The following is a 15574-nucleotide window of genomic DNA, read 5'->3' as shown; positions in this document are numbered from 1 at the left end:
ATTAAGGATGGTGAGTTTTGGCCTCGTGTGAGGCCCAGACATACGCTCGAGCCTTGCTGCTCCTGCCTGTAGAGGTGTTGCGTATGAAGCAGTATGTGAAATTAGTGGGAGAGCACTTCCTGTGCTGCATTCACAAACCACAGAATTTAGACATCTGCAAAGTTACTGCAACAGTCAGGTCTCTAACGCTTTTCTGAGTTCTGAATGACTGCTGAAGACCCATCTTATATGTTCAAGGAGTTTGAGCAGCTATTTCACTTGTTTGGGATGAAAGACAGAGAGAGGCATGAGGATTTGGGTGGGTGAGAAAATCCGGGTACCGTGAGGGGATAAAGGGGGGAGAAGCCAGAGTGAATGAGTCTGAATTTGTTCTTAGTCTTTTATGAAGGGCATACCTGCAAGGAGCCCAAGTCGGGATGTGGATGAAAAGTGGTTAGTAGTTTAAAGGTTGAGCCAATTATTTGTGCAAACGTTATTGGGTTTTAGGTTATAGGGTGCTTGCAGCACTCATGTATTCCATATACTCAAAGGGGATTTGGTTCAGTGCCTTTCAGTCATTAGCTAAAGATATTAGCAAACGCAATTTGGATCCGCACAAGATTTTGTCTCACCTTCTTACTACTGGCCGTTTCCTTCATTTCAATGCATGCTGTACTAGCTTACATCTGGAAAGTACATTCTGGCATTCCACATTTAGTGTGATAACTCATCCTTGGACGGGATGCAAAAAGCAGCCCATTTTAGGTTTGCTAAAGACATCTTGGGAACTTTCAGAATGCTGCCTGCGGAATGCATTCTGCCTATTGCTGACCATTGGCTTTGTAGTTTTTAACTCACATTTTCTGGCTTTCTATTTGCAGTCTTTATTTGTTTTTGGCTATCCAGCTTGAGTTGGTCCCTCCCGTTGCCCAAATCTTATGTTCGAGGCATATGAGCTGCAGATCGTACACTTTGCATTAGATCGCCACCTGGTGTTGGGTTCGGATGATTGCAGGTTTTTGTCTTCTTGGAAGAAGTCTTTGTAGTCACGAGATAGGTGTCTCCTCCCTTGGACAATACTGCGCATGGGCATCGGCTCCATCGTTAGATTGTTTTTTTCCGCCACTGGGTTCGGATGAAAGTTTCTCCGCTCTGGCTAGAAAAACACTTTTCAGCAACTTCGAAGCGCAAAAACTTCCTAAAAACTACTTTCAACATCGAGTACAATAACTTTGACGTCATCCACTCCATTCCGGTCATCGACGCGGGCCGTTGGGCCTATCGACGCCGTGCGGCCTACACCCCATGGACAGAACTCCGTTCAAAAGATGCCCAAAATGTCGATGAATAGTTAACACATAGCGACCACCACGAGGTTTGCAACCTCTATCTATCACCGGAACACGACGAGTCGACCTGCACAGCTTGTGCCTCATTCCAATCGAAGAAAACTATCCGGGATTGGAGGGCCCGTCGACACGAAATGAGGAGAGCAGCCCCAGAACCAGAAGATATCTTCGACGAAGTTCCACTCGTCCCCGAAGAAGATTCGCCTGATCTCCAGATCGTATCAGAGGCAGACGACTCAGATGACTCCATTCCATCGGGTCAGCGCGTGAGTACTACTGCCCCTACACCACATACACTGCCCAAACCGAAGGCAAAGGTCAGCACTCCGCCCAAAGGGCCCAGTCGAGACCGAATACCCGCTTCAAAAGCCCCGCCTTCTGGCCCGGCTCCGAAGAAACGAACTAAGCGTTCCGGTGCTTCGACACCGAGCAAGCCGCATGTGCCAATTCCACCTCTTCCTTCGGCACCAAAACCCAAAGATCCTTCGACACCGAAGCCGAAAGACCCTTCGGCACCGAAGCCTAAAGACGTACCGGCACCGAAACCTAAAACTGCGCCGAAACCGAAAGAAGTCCCGGCTCCAAAGCTGTCCACTTCTAAACATAAAGATGCGAAGCCAGCGTCCGACGCCTCGAAACCGTCGAGACCAGCTTCTGCACCAAAAACACCCTCTTCAGTGCCGAAACCCACGAGGCCTGATTCCGAGACTTATAAACCCTCGACCACGCCTAACAAGCCGAAAACAACACCTTCGGCACTGAAAACTTTGCCACAGGACGTTTTACCACCTCCCAAGGCTAAAGATACAAGGCAACCTCAGCGGGAGCGGAAAAAACGACGCCTAGGAAGGTTGTAGATGAGGAAGAACTTTTTACACCAGATCCTCAACAAAAGAAGATCTACATAAACCCAAAGACAGGTCATGTAAGTGCTATACCTCCTAAAAAGAGACCAGCAGATACTCCACCCACACCTGTAATACCTGCCAAGAAAAAGAACTGTGCTACGTCTCCTATGCACCCTCCCTCTCCTACACCTCCTTCCTCTCCTGTTCTTCCTCACATGTCACCTCAAGTCTCTCCTGTACGTTCTCCAGTATCATCACATTCACCTCAGCATACTGATGATGAATACGATATAGGGGAGGGGAGGATATAGGAGAACCTGATTCATACCCTGTAGATGAGGGTATATGGGATTTTCTAACCCCAAAAATGTTCCATGGGATTTTACAAACCCACAAAATGTGCCCGACATTCCTGATCCACAGTCATACCCAACCAAACCTTCTCCTCCAGAAGATAATATTGGTTTTAGTCATCTCTTAAACATAGCTGCTGTTTACCATGGAGTGCCAATGCATTCTGATGACATTGAAGATTTTCTCCTAGATACATTTGAAAATTCACAAAGATCTGCTCAAATTCTGCCTATGATTAAGGGGGTCATTAAGCATGCTCCAGAAATCTTTAAAGATCCTGTACGCACTAGAATAGTAAATCCCAGAATTGAGAAGAAATATAGGCCTGCTCCCACAGATCCAGTCTACATTAAAGGACACCTACAACTAGATTCATTAGTTGTGTCCATGCTAGGAAAAGGGCAAACTCTCAAACTTCTGGTGAAGCGCCCCCACCTGACAAGGAATCCAAAGTTATTGATGCGTCAGGGAAAAGAATAGCTGCACAATCTAGAAATATTTGGCGTATAGCAAATACACAAGCCCTCCTCTCTCGTTATGACAGGGCTCATTATGATCAATTAGAGAAACTACTTGAGCACCTGCCAGACCAGTATAAAGATCAGGCAACAGACCTTATACAGGAAGGCAAACTAATATCCAATGCCTCTATAAAATGTGCACTAGATGTCGCAAACACAGCATCTAGAGATGTAAATACCAGTGTCGTACTCAGGAGACATGCGTGGTTACGCATTTCAGGGTTCAAACAAGAAGTGCAAACCACTATTTTGAACCAACCATTTAATCAGAACCAATTATTTGGCCCAGAAGCAGACACTACACTTGAAAAGATGAAAAAAGACACGGACACCGCCAAGTCTATGGGGGCTTTACAGTCCACACAAGCTAGAGGTTCCTATCGTCGCTCCTTCTATAGAGTAGGCTCCAAGCAAACTGGAGCAGATACTACCACATCTTCCAAGTCACACACACAAACATCCTCTAACATGGGATATTTTAGAGGAGGATACAGAGGCAACAATAGCAAAGGAAGAGGTCGCGATAACAACAGCAACCGATCCTCTTCCGCAACAAAACAGTGACTTCCCTCTGCTCCCCCAACAGCATTCCACTCCTGTAGGGGGCAGATTAAAGCAGTTCCTGCCTGTCTGGCACTCAATTACAACAGACAAGTGGGTAAGACAGATTATCCAACATGGCTACTGCCTAGAATTTACAGCAACCCCTCCGCACATACCTCCCAGGCAGCGTCCAATGTGCACAGACCATCTGACTCTGCTTCAACAAGAAGTTCTATCACTTCTACAAAAAGATGCTATTCAACTTGTTCCTTTAGAAGAACAAGGAACAGGGGTTTATTCGCTGTACTTTCTAATTCCCAAGAAGGACGGGACACTGAGACCAATTCTCGACCTCAGGCCTTTCAACCAGTACATTCAGTCAGATCATTTTCATATGATCACTCTGCAACAAGTGCTCCCACTACTGCAGCAAGGCGATTTCCTTTCAACATTAGACCTAAAGGACGCCTACTTTCACATTCCTATACATCCTGCCCACAGGAAGTATCTAAGGTTTGTAATACAAGGACAGCACTATCAGTTCAAAGTCCTTTCCTTTGGAGTCACAACAGCACCTCGGGTGTTCACAAAGTGCTTAGCAATAGGAGCGGCACATCTCAGAAGACAAAAGATTCATGTCTTCCCTTATCTGAACGATTGGCTCATTAAAGCCAAATCATTCAAACAATGTGTCCAACACACACATCAGACAATTCAAACATTGCACAACTTGGGGTTCACAATAAACTACACCAAGTCGCACCTGCAACCTTCGCATGTACATCAGTATCTAGGAGCTACAATAGACACTTCAACAGCCCTAGCGTATCCCAGTCCAGCCAAGATACAAAGCATTCAAGCCTTACAGCCAGATTCATCAAGGGAAATTGCGCTCACAAAGGGCCAGATTCTGAGAATCTGGCCCTTTGCGAGCGCAATCTTTGCATTTGTGATTCATCATCCCAAATGCAAAAATCGCTATTACAGTATTCGCATTTTAGTGAGGAATAGCATTCAAGGAATCTCTATTTGAGATTCCTTAAATGCAATTCATGAAACTTTTAAAGTTTGCGAATTCGCAATTTCCAGCCGCTATTTACCGCGAAGTCTGACTTCGTGGTAAATAGCGAATACTTAGAAAAATGCACTTTAGTGTATTTTTCTAAGTGGTATGTTACACACACACATGTCCTTTGGACGTGTGTGCGCAATATCAGGCTACATTTCCGTTTCAGGGGTGCTACAGGGTGTCCTTTGGACACCCCTGGCAACCTTGAAATCGCATTCTTATTTGCGATTAGCAAATTGCTAATCGCAAATAAGGATTGACTCCCCATTCATTCCTATGGCCTTTAGGCCCATAGGAATGAATGGGGAGTTATTCCTTATTTGCGATTAGCAATGTGCTAATCGCAAATAAGGATTGACTCCCCATTCATTCCTATGGGCCTTTAGGCCCATAAGAATGAATGGGGAGTTATTCCTTATTTGCGATTAGCAATTTGCTAATCGCAAATTAGGAGGCTGTAGGAATCGCAATTTATTTTGCAATTTCTACATGAATCCCGATTTGAGAGTCCTTAATAGCGATTCCTTAATATTCGCTATTGAGGACTCGCAAATTGGGACCATGATGAATCTGGCTGTTAGTTTCCACTTTTCACCAACAATACTCTCTCCAAGCCAGAGTGTTCATGAGACTAATAGGCATGATGGCATCTTGCATCTTCATAGTACCACACGCAAGATTGCAAATGCGACCATTACAGGAACGCCTAGCACAACAATGGAACCAGCCTCAAGGTCAACTAACAGACCTGGTGTTGGTGGACAGCCGCACACATCGCTCTCTGCAGTGGTGGAACACCAAGAACTTAACAAAAGGGCGGCCGTTCCTCGAGCCTGTTCCACAAGTAGTGCTCACTACAGATGCATCCCTCACAGGATGGGGAGCCCATCTCTTACATCCTACGACTCAGGGTCAATGGAACATCCAATAAAAACTGTTCCATATCAACCATCTAGAGCTGCTAGCAATATTCTTAGCACTCCAGTCGTTCCAACTTCGAGTACGGAACAAAGCTGTCTTAATCCGGACGGACAATATGACAGCCATGTACTATATACAAAAACAGGGGGGGGCACACTCTCTGCAACTGTCCCAGCTCGCACAGAACATTTGGAGATGGGCCATTCCTCAAAACATACATCTGCTAGCAGAACACCTTCCAGGAGTTCACAATCAGATAGCAGATCTGTTAAGTCGGCAGTCTCAACAGATTCACGAATGGGAACTACATCCACAAGTTCTTCAGCCATTTTTCCAAATGTGGGGGCATCCACACATAGATCTGTTTACCACCCACGCCAATGCAAAATGCCCAACCTTCGCGGCCAGGTTTCCACACCCACTGTCCGAAGGCAATGCAATATGGATGAATTGATCCGGCAGATTTGCATACGCTTTTCCGCCTCTCCCACTCATTCCACTAGTAGTGCGCAAGCTCAGACAACAGTCTCTCAAACTGATACTAGTAGCTCCCACATGGGCACGCCAGCCGTGGTTCACCACACTACTAGATCTCTCTCTGGTTCCACATCAAAAGTTACAGCTCACACCATCACTGTTAAGACAGAACCATGGAGAAATCAGACACCCAGACCCAAACCAACTGAATTTGGCGATCTGGCTCCTGAAGTCTTAGAGTTTGGTTATCTAAACCTACCACCAGACTGTATGAATATCCTCAAAGAGGCTAGGAAACCCACTACCAGAGCGTGTTATGCCGCTAAATGGAAAAGATTTGCAATCTATTGCAAAAATAATGACATTGATCCACTGGATGCTTCCATCCAAAATATCATTTGTTACCTTTTACATCTACAAAGGTCTAATTTGGCTTATTCTTCCATACGCCTACATCTTGCAGCAATTGCAGCATATTTACAAAACAGGCAGCATCTATCTCTTTTCAGAGTACCTGCAATCAAAGCATTTATGGAAGGATTAAAAAGAGTAATCCCACCCAGGTTACTACCTTCTCCTGTATGGAACCTGAACATTGTCCTTACAAGACTCATGGGACCCCCTTTCGAGCCTCTACATCAATGTGAACTACAATTCCTGACATGGAAAACAGCTTTCCTTGTTGCCATTACCTCTCTCAGAAGAGTAAGTGAAATACAAGCGTTCACTATACAAGAACCATTTTTTCAAATACATCCTAATAAAGTGGTTCTTAGGTCTAATCCAAAATTTCTCCCAAATGTTATCACTCCTTTTCACCTAAACCAATCTGTAGAGTTACCTGTGTTTTTCCAAAACCCAGGCTCTGTCGCAGAAAGGGCTTTACATACATTAGATGTTAAAAAAGCTCTTTTATACTATATAGATAGGACTAAATCCTTTAGAAAACAAAACAGTTGTTTGTATCTTTCTCTCCTCCACATACAGGCAACCCCATCTCTAAAAGTGAGATTGCAAGGTGGATTGTAAAGTGTATACAAATCTGCTATCAAAAAGCGAAACGTACACTAACAGTTCCTCCTAGAGCACACTCCACTCGCAAACTAGGAGCCTCTATGGCTTTCTTAGGAAACATACCAGTAGAGGACATATGTAAGGCAGCAACATGGTCTACACCACACACCTTCAGTAAACACTATTGTGTTGATGTGCAAGCCAAGCATCAAGCTGCACTAGGCAAAGCTGTCCTTAGAACACTCTTTCAAACTACTGCAACGGATACAAGCGACCACCGCTAGGGGAGACACTGCTGCACAATCTATGCAAAGTGTACGATCTGTAGCTCATATGCCTTGAACGGAAAATGCTACTTACCAGTATGCTTCTTTCTTGGCATGTAGAGCTGCAGAGTCGTACACGCCCTCCCGCCTCCCCGGGACTTGTATCCGTTCCAGTTTTCATCTTACTTAGATGCACAAGCATGGACATCCTTTTCTCTTTACTTCTACTAACTCCATCATTTCCCATCATGGCAAAAAACAATCTAAGGATGGAGCCGATACCCATGCGCAGTATTGTCCAAGGGAGGAGTCGCCTAGCTCGTGACTACAAAGACTTCTTCCAAGAAGACAAAAACCTGCAATCATCCGAGCCCAACACCAGGTGGCGATCTAATGCAAAGTGTACGACTCTGCAGCTCTACATGCCAAGAACGGATACATACTGGTAAGTAGTATTTTCCTTCTGTACTCTTCCACGAACTCGCTTTCTACAGACATTTAAATCTTGTCACATTTGCTGTGCATTCAAAGACGAAGGTCAAATGTCAAGCTGTCTTCCACGGTAGCTTGGTGTTAACTTTTCTTTCTCTGAATTCAAAGTGAGAGAATTTGTCACAATCCTGCTTAGAACCCATGTAAGAGGAGAAAGTACAGGGTGTGTTTTTTTTCTATCACCAAATAAAATTAACTGCTGATATTTCAAGATATCAGAGTTAGTACAAATGAAGCACGTGTTTTGTAATTCTGAAGTGTGGTGAAACAAATAATACACTATGTAATGATGTTTGCACATATTTTCGCGCTCAGTAAAACTGTATTTCAGTGCAAATGTAACTGTCATTTCAAATGAAAATGTATTGTCTGTAATGGCAGTGTGCTTCCACACCATGCCATGTTCACATCACTCCACTCTCTGCCCTTGCCTTCAGTGCCACACCACTCCATTCTATGCCACTCCACAACATTCCACTCTACACCCCTCCACTCTAAGATACTCTACGACACTCTGCTCCACACCACTCCAATGTATGACACTCGCTCCTCAACATAACTCGCTACTCTGCTCTTCTCCACACCACTCACCCCACTCCAATCTACCCCACCCCGCTACACTTCAATCTATCCCCCTTCATTCCGCTCCAATGTACCTTGCCCCGCTCCACTCGGCCCGCTCCACTCTGTCCTATCCGCATTTATGCCACTTCAGCCTACCCTACACTACCCGACTCCACTCACTCTACCCCACTCCAATCTACCCCACTCACTCTACCCTACTCCAATGTATCCACTCCAATTCAACCAGTCTACCCCCTCCACTCTATTCCAATCTACCACACTCCATTCCACTCTGCCCAGTCTACCACACTCCACTTCACTCAAATCTACCACACGCCACTCAAGTCTACCCCCTCCAGTCCGATTTAACCCACGCCACCCCAAGTCACACCCTCTCAGGCCCAATCCAATCTACCCCATCCAAAGTACCCTACTCCAATCTGCCCCAATCTACCGAAACGACCCTACTATAATTCACCCAATGTACCCCACCCGACCCCACTCCAATCTACCCCAATCCATCCCACTTTATTCTACCCGACTCCACTCCAAAGTACCCCACTCTACACCCAGTTTACCCCATTGCACTCTACCCCACTCCAATATACCCCACCCTCCTAACATTTAGCCATGCTGAACAGCAGCCACGCTGAACAGCAGCCACACTAGTGTACAACATGGTAAACCACCTCGCCAAAGCCAGTATCTCTCGCATAGGCGAGATCTATTGGTTTTGGCAATGCTTGTTTATTTAATTTGTTTTGCACTGTAGAAGGCATTTTTATTGCTTTTGTCCAGAAGTAACCTTGTTGACATTGCCACTGCTTGTCACTATGCACCTAATGTCATACTCACTGCACAGAAAACTCAAACAGATTTGGTACTTGTGGGAGTTTAGAAGTTGCAAGCTGTGCATTTTCTGTCAAATACCCACATACGTTGGGATGGGGTCAAGTGCTTTACAACTCATTGCTTGCAGTGCACTAACTCTACTTATCATTATGATGGTGTGTTTTTCAGTGGCGCTACTGCCGTTTATCCCATTTCTCAGCTCTGTAAAGGTCACACAGCTCAATGACAATGATTCGTCCTGGCCGGGATTCTAACTTGGGTCAACAGGTTTCACCCATTTATGCCGTGAGAGCCTGCATCGCCATGCTATCCTGCCTACAGAAATTGTAGACGAGGTCAATCTGTCATCCGATATTCCTGATAAACCATTCTTCCGTGCAAGACAGTGTGCGAAAATGTTTTCGCTTGCGTCACCCAGACTGCAGAGCAGCACAGGTTGTACTTCTAAGTCTCAGTATCCAGAGAGCAGCCGGGAGTGTCTCAGGGAGGCAGAGGGTCAGACGTAGCAGACATCCCACCCCACACGTCTGTCTCTTACGCTGTGCTGAATTTCAGATTAGTTAGGACAGACATTTGTCTCAGTATTTTTAATTGTATCCTTTCTTTGTAGGCCCCGAATCGTCAAGTGATGGCATACTGGCTGCAGGAGCTGCAGCAGAAGAGATGGGAGTACAGCAACCACCTGGGAGCAGGGAAGCGGGACAGCCTGGGCGCCCCTGCGCCGCTCGATCTGTCCAAAGGGCTGGTTGCCAAGGACAACCCAGGTAGTCACCCATCTATCACATAACAAGACAGTCACATTGTTCTTCCAATTGTAAAGCAGGTATAGCAATCTAATTGATTTTCAAATTCTGCTCTTCCCTTGCTTGCCTTTAAGGCGTGCGGTCGCTCAGAGGGAACGATCTGAGAGTTAACAAATATTCGGGTCATAAATAGAACAAAGATGACCGTATGCTGACCTTTGACTCGATAGTGCTTACTTTAGTTGCAGTGATGAAATTCCAAATATGAAGTTTCTCACAGCAAGAGTTGCAATGCCTCGAGCTACAATTAGTGTTTGTGAAGCAGTAATGCATAGTTTACACAGTTAGTTTGCTTTTGGTCACCTTATCAACACAAAAGGCGAATGGCACAATGTCTGCCTACAATCTGCCACTCAGTTCTATTCGGTACTTTAAAGGACAACCTTTGATTTCTAATAATTATTCACGGTTCCATGTAGGAAAAGTATATTTCATGGAAAATATGCCACAAAGTTCATGAAAGTGAAATATCACATTTCTCAAGTACTTGTTTTGTTTCTTGGTGTGTACGGCCTGTTTCACCGTAGTTTGGGATCAATTTTAAGAATAATATCAGCTTTACTACTTTTTTGTTGTACTCTCCATCATTACTAATGGTTTAACTATCAATCTCTGCAGAAAGATTCAGATTTGAAACTGTAAGTAGCCAGTCCTTGTGCGGGACCTACTTGTGTGACCGCCTCTGTCTTATTCCATATTCATATTTTTATGACTTTCTGATGAACATAAGGAAAGTCTGCAGTCTGGCACTTAAACATTTTGGGCGTTGCCTTTTCCCCACTTTTTAATTAGTGAATTAATCTCACCTATGTTAGATATATTGCATTTGCCAATGTTTTTTGTAGCCATGTTGTAGAAAGTTTGTATAAAATTGTCAGAATGATTATTATATAATATAATAGTACGTATAATATGATTATATGAAAACGTTTGGATGGTATGAACTGTCATTGTAAAGTATGGTACAGTATGCTTGTCATATAGAATGGCTCAGCCTATCATTGTATGGTAAGGCTTGTCTTTGTATAGTATGGTAGAAGTCTTACAATTCAACGGTATTATTTCTTTTCTACTGTGCATTTATATATCTATTATAATTCAAATATAGTATACAATAAAAATAAAATGTAACACAACATTGTTTTGTTCCAACCTTGTTTTCAACAGAACTAACAGGCACCAATGGATAATGCTGTATCATCTGCTACTGTTTGATATACATATATAATAGTTGCAGTATTTTTGATCCCTTCCGGATACACTATGTCAACCTGTAATCCTTCTACCAATGCGATGGTTTTTATGTCTTGTACATGTATCTGTTTCACATGTCTTTTAAAGCGCTCTGATACCCTTGGGTCTAGCCAGCGCTATGTAAAACTCTCCAAATAATTAAACTAGCTGCTCAAATAATGATTTAATCCTGTTGCTGGTATACGTTCTCTCGACCTCTGAAGGATTAAAGGCTTGGAAAGTCCTGACAGAAATTTATATAAAGATAATTTCATGTAGCTTATGCACATGTGCTTCCTATTATAATACCATGTTCTTGCCTTTCAAAATTTGAAATCTAAATCGGACATTTCTAAGTTAAATCTTTCTATAAATTCTCAATTTTTCAGATTACTTAAGTGTCTTGCCAAACAGCCCTGCTGAAAAAGCCAGAAATATATTGGCTGTGGAAACTGATCCAGGGGAGCTTGTTGGTGAACAAGCAGCAAACCATCCACCATCAGCACAATTTTCCCTTAAGCAATTGAGTGCTGACATCAGGTGACATTATTGTTTTTTATATAATAGTATACAAAATGTGGAAGCCTCAGTGTGTGCCATGATGATGAATGTTGACCCCGACAGGATTTGGCAGAGCTAAAGGACCGAGTAAAACAAATGCACAGACAAATTACCTTTTTGTGCTGGATTTGCATATGTTTATATATTTATATATGTTTATAGTGCAGCATACATGTATCCACGTTTCTAATGGAAGGTGTGGGAGAGTGCGTTCTAACCCACTTAAGCCCCCCGCCCCCCATACTTTTATGGTTTTGGGGACCACCTGCTTTTTGGATGTCTGCTGTAAGTGTTTCCCAAACACTGTATCCTTTTGCAAGACAGCTTTGAAGGCTAACTGACAATGGTCGCCTTTTACAATAAGGGCCTGTGAAGGACATAACATTTAAATGAGCATCCAAAAGTAAATTTCCTAATTTTATGTTTTTGGGTCGAGCCTACAAGACAGCACTGCTAAGTTTACAGGGGGCTCAGAGCCTGCCCATTGCTTATTGTTAGTGCGCTTTATTGTCACTCATTTGCTTGCTTCTTATTCGATGGCTTGCTTTCCCTGTCTTATATTTTTCCTTCTTATGTTTTTCCTTCTCCTGGAGCATAGCAACATTACAATCCTTTTAATTTTCTTCTTTGTATCCTTCCACAACTCACATTTAAGTAGCTACTTTTTTAGGTCTCGGCATGCGTAGGCTGTGCTTGCGCAGTCTTGCCGGCGAGATCTTATGTTTTTCAGTGTGGGGCTTGAACCCGCCCCTCTTCTCCATTGGCTGGCTTCCTAAACGGAGGCCAGCCATTGGAGGAGAGGGGCGTCTGTCCATTTAAGCTCCGTGTTTTTGGGATTGAGGGGCGTGTTTTTTTAGGTTCTTCTTTCTCTCCTCTTCCCATTGGCTGGAATTTTACACTTCAGCCAATGGAAAGAGGAGAGAATGAAAAACACGCCCCTCAATCCCGAAAATGACGTGCGTTTCTCCGAGGCATTTCTGCATGACCTCGGAGAAACATGGTGGTGTGGAGCGCTCCTCTAATGGCGAGCGCTCGTTTCTCTGGTATACCTTGTTTTCTGTCGGTGCATCGTTGTGTACATAACAACTAGTTGACACAGAAAAAGTACTAGATTCCGCACAGCCCAGATTGGACAGCGGATGTGATGCTGTACGTTCACCCGTGGTCCGTGCTTAGGCAGGAAGCGGTCTCGGCTGCGTTGCCGCTGTGACAAGTGCTGGGCAGTGGGAAGATGGCGGCGTCTCGTCGCGCTCAGCATCAGCACCACCCACCGCCCCCAGTGGTACCCCTAGCTGCCCCTGCTGTGCTGCCCTCCCCGCTGCGGAGCCCCAGCCTCTACCCGCGCCGCGGCTTGGATGCAGAGCCCGAGGGGGAGGCCAGCGGAGCTGCCCCTAGCGCCGTCCTGGTTGGTGCTCCCTGCGTCCCTAGCCTCACAGATCCCTCTCCTCTGGGGGTCGCCTCAGGCTCTTGCTCGTCTTCCAGCAGTAGCGGCAGTACCAGCGCCCCCTCCTCCGGCTCCAGTCCTGTGGATAGCCCCGTTGAGGCCGCTGGAGTGTCCGGGGCCTTCCGAGAGCTCTTCGAAGCTTGCAGGAATGGGGATGTATCCAGAGTTAAGCGACTGGTGGACACAAGCAACGTAAATGTCAAGGATATGGCAGGCAGGAAGAGCACCTCTCTGCACTTCGCAGCCGGTAAGAGAAAGGTTGATGCGTTGACAGGACGGCTCGGCCATTGTGTCTCTTGTCTTATATTTATCATAAATAGCTCCACTTGCGTATTTATATGTTATCTGCCGATGTCTCTAGCCTATGGATCACGAAACGTATTCGTCTGTCCAGATGTTGAGATTTTATAATAGACCTACTCTGTGTCAACAATGAGGTGGTGTTATTCGTAGCTGTCTCTTCGTTGTATTGCATCACTTGTATAGCGTTTGCTACCCCTGTATGGGATGCTGAAAAGCTTGCGTACATGAACAGCATGTTCCGCCCTATCGGTTGTGTTGTTGGAACTAGGTTATCTTTGTTTTGATTCTGTGTGAAAAATGGTTCCATGCCTTGCGTGATAACCACCGGGGTCATCACGCTTTTATCGTGTTATGGGGCGTAGTGCTTAGTAGTGTGAGAGATTTTCCAGTAGCTGGCAACTTTGATCTGCTCTGCAGGCCCCTTTATGGTCTTTCTTCTGATTATAATTACCCACTTAGCTGGTTAGTGCACTTTGTTGTTCATTTCTGGATATTTTGTTAAAAGTTTATAGTCCTGAACCGGCCAAGGTTGGAGGATCAAATGGTGGAGAAATCTGCTTGGATAGGCTTTGTTAATATCATCCCATATCTGATTGTAAATGTGAGCTGTCAAGAAGCAGTCGCAGTATGAAACTTGTTGGGACCTGCAGTGGTAGATTAAATTAAAGTCCTCCGTTGGTCAGCAGCATGTTGCAGTTTTTGTTTGTTATTCCATGTTGAGATTAGTTGTCACTCCTTTACATATGTTAAACAAGCATTTGCAATGCAATAGTTCTCGAATTTGAGAGAATTTAAGCTATTTGCATTGTAAATGACTGGCTTTTATTTATCTGTTTTGAAAATAAACACATAAATAAAAGGCATTGTCATTTTAAATGCCAATAGCTCAAACTCTCGTTAATGCGAGACCAATTGCATTTTGTTGTAAAGTATACTACGCATTTCAAAGATGCGGCCGCTATTGTCCCAGGCTGCTTGGAAAGTGAAAGTACAAGCTGAATGTTGCAAGAAACACGTTGTATCTGCAGTAGTACAAAACTCATTAAAGAAAATAGTGCTTGCAGACTAAGTAAAGCATCCAGTGTAACAACAGAAGTAAAAGAGCCCGTCCTCATAGGAGGTTACAAATGGACAAGACGGGACTAAGGAGGTACTACCAAGCCTATTAACGAATCAGAAGCCAGCATTTATGAAAGATAATGACACAAGCCAATGACAAATATGGGTGGACAGTGGGCGGGCTTCAAGTCTATACTCGATTACAGCATGGCATGCAGAGCAGCACATGCGTGCCGAGGCTTGACTTAAAAAGATAAGAAATACACTTAAAATTATCACAGTTAAAAAGAAGTACGGTTTGACAACAAAACATGAAAACTATTGAAATCATCATGTTTTTTTTTTTTTTTTTTACTTTCAAGCATGCTGTACAACATGCCTAACAAGCTCTTACAAAGCCAATAGTGACCTATGGGATTTGACAATACTTGCTTTGTTATGGGGTGTGGTGCGGGCCAACCTAGACTGTGCGAGGGTGCAAGCAATGAGAGGAACAGTGGGAGGGGTCAACAGAACTGGAGATGGCGGGGGATCAGCAGGGCCAGGAAGTGGGGAGTCGTTAGCAAGACCACAGAGAGCAGGGGCAGTGTAGGAGTGCTCAAGAAAACCGGAGAGCAGGGAGGGGGGTCTGCAAGACCCCGGAGAGCGGGGGAGGGAACAGCAAGGCTACAGAGGGTCTTGACCATGGGGAGTGAGGGGATGACGGGAGGAATAAGCAATGCCATGATTGAGGAGAGGGTAGGAGGGGACCGCAAAAGCATGGAGAGTGGGATCAAGGTTGGGAGACAGGAGTACGATGACTGAGAGCTGGAGCGGGCAGCAAGCAACTCTTATCGTGGGAGGGGGCGGGCCAACCAATTACATGAAGCTTGGAAGATGATTGCAAACACATGCACTCTTATGGAGTGCTACACCTATATTA

General features: G+C 44.7%; 1 protein-coding gene across 2 annotated transcripts in view; it reads left to right on the top strand.

Annotated features, from left to right (window-relative positions):
- The window catches only part of TBC1D2B (TBC1 domain family member 2B), a 285950-nt gene that overhangs the window by 61355 nt on the left and 209021 nt on the right, over nt 1-15574 (top strand). For both annotated transcript variants that reach the window (XM_078685205.1, XM_078685204.1), the window contains exons 2-3: nt 9860-10013; nt 11675-11825. In XM_078685205.1, the coding sequence (XP_078541331.1) occupies nt 9860-10013; nt 11675-11825 (305 nt within the window). The remainder of the gene's footprint in view (nt 1-9859; nt 10014-11674; nt 11826-15574) is intronic.

Source organism: Lissotriton helveticus, chromosome 3_2, assembly GCF_964261635.1.
Source record: "Lissotriton helveticus chromosome 3_2, aLisHel1.1, whole genome shotgun sequence".
Taxonomy (NCBI): domain Eukaryota; kingdom Metazoa; phylum Chordata; class Amphibia; order Caudata; family Salamandridae; genus Lissotriton; species Lissotriton helveticus.
Note: the sequence above shows the minus strand (reverse complement) of the source record. Positions and strands in the feature narration are given on the sequence as shown.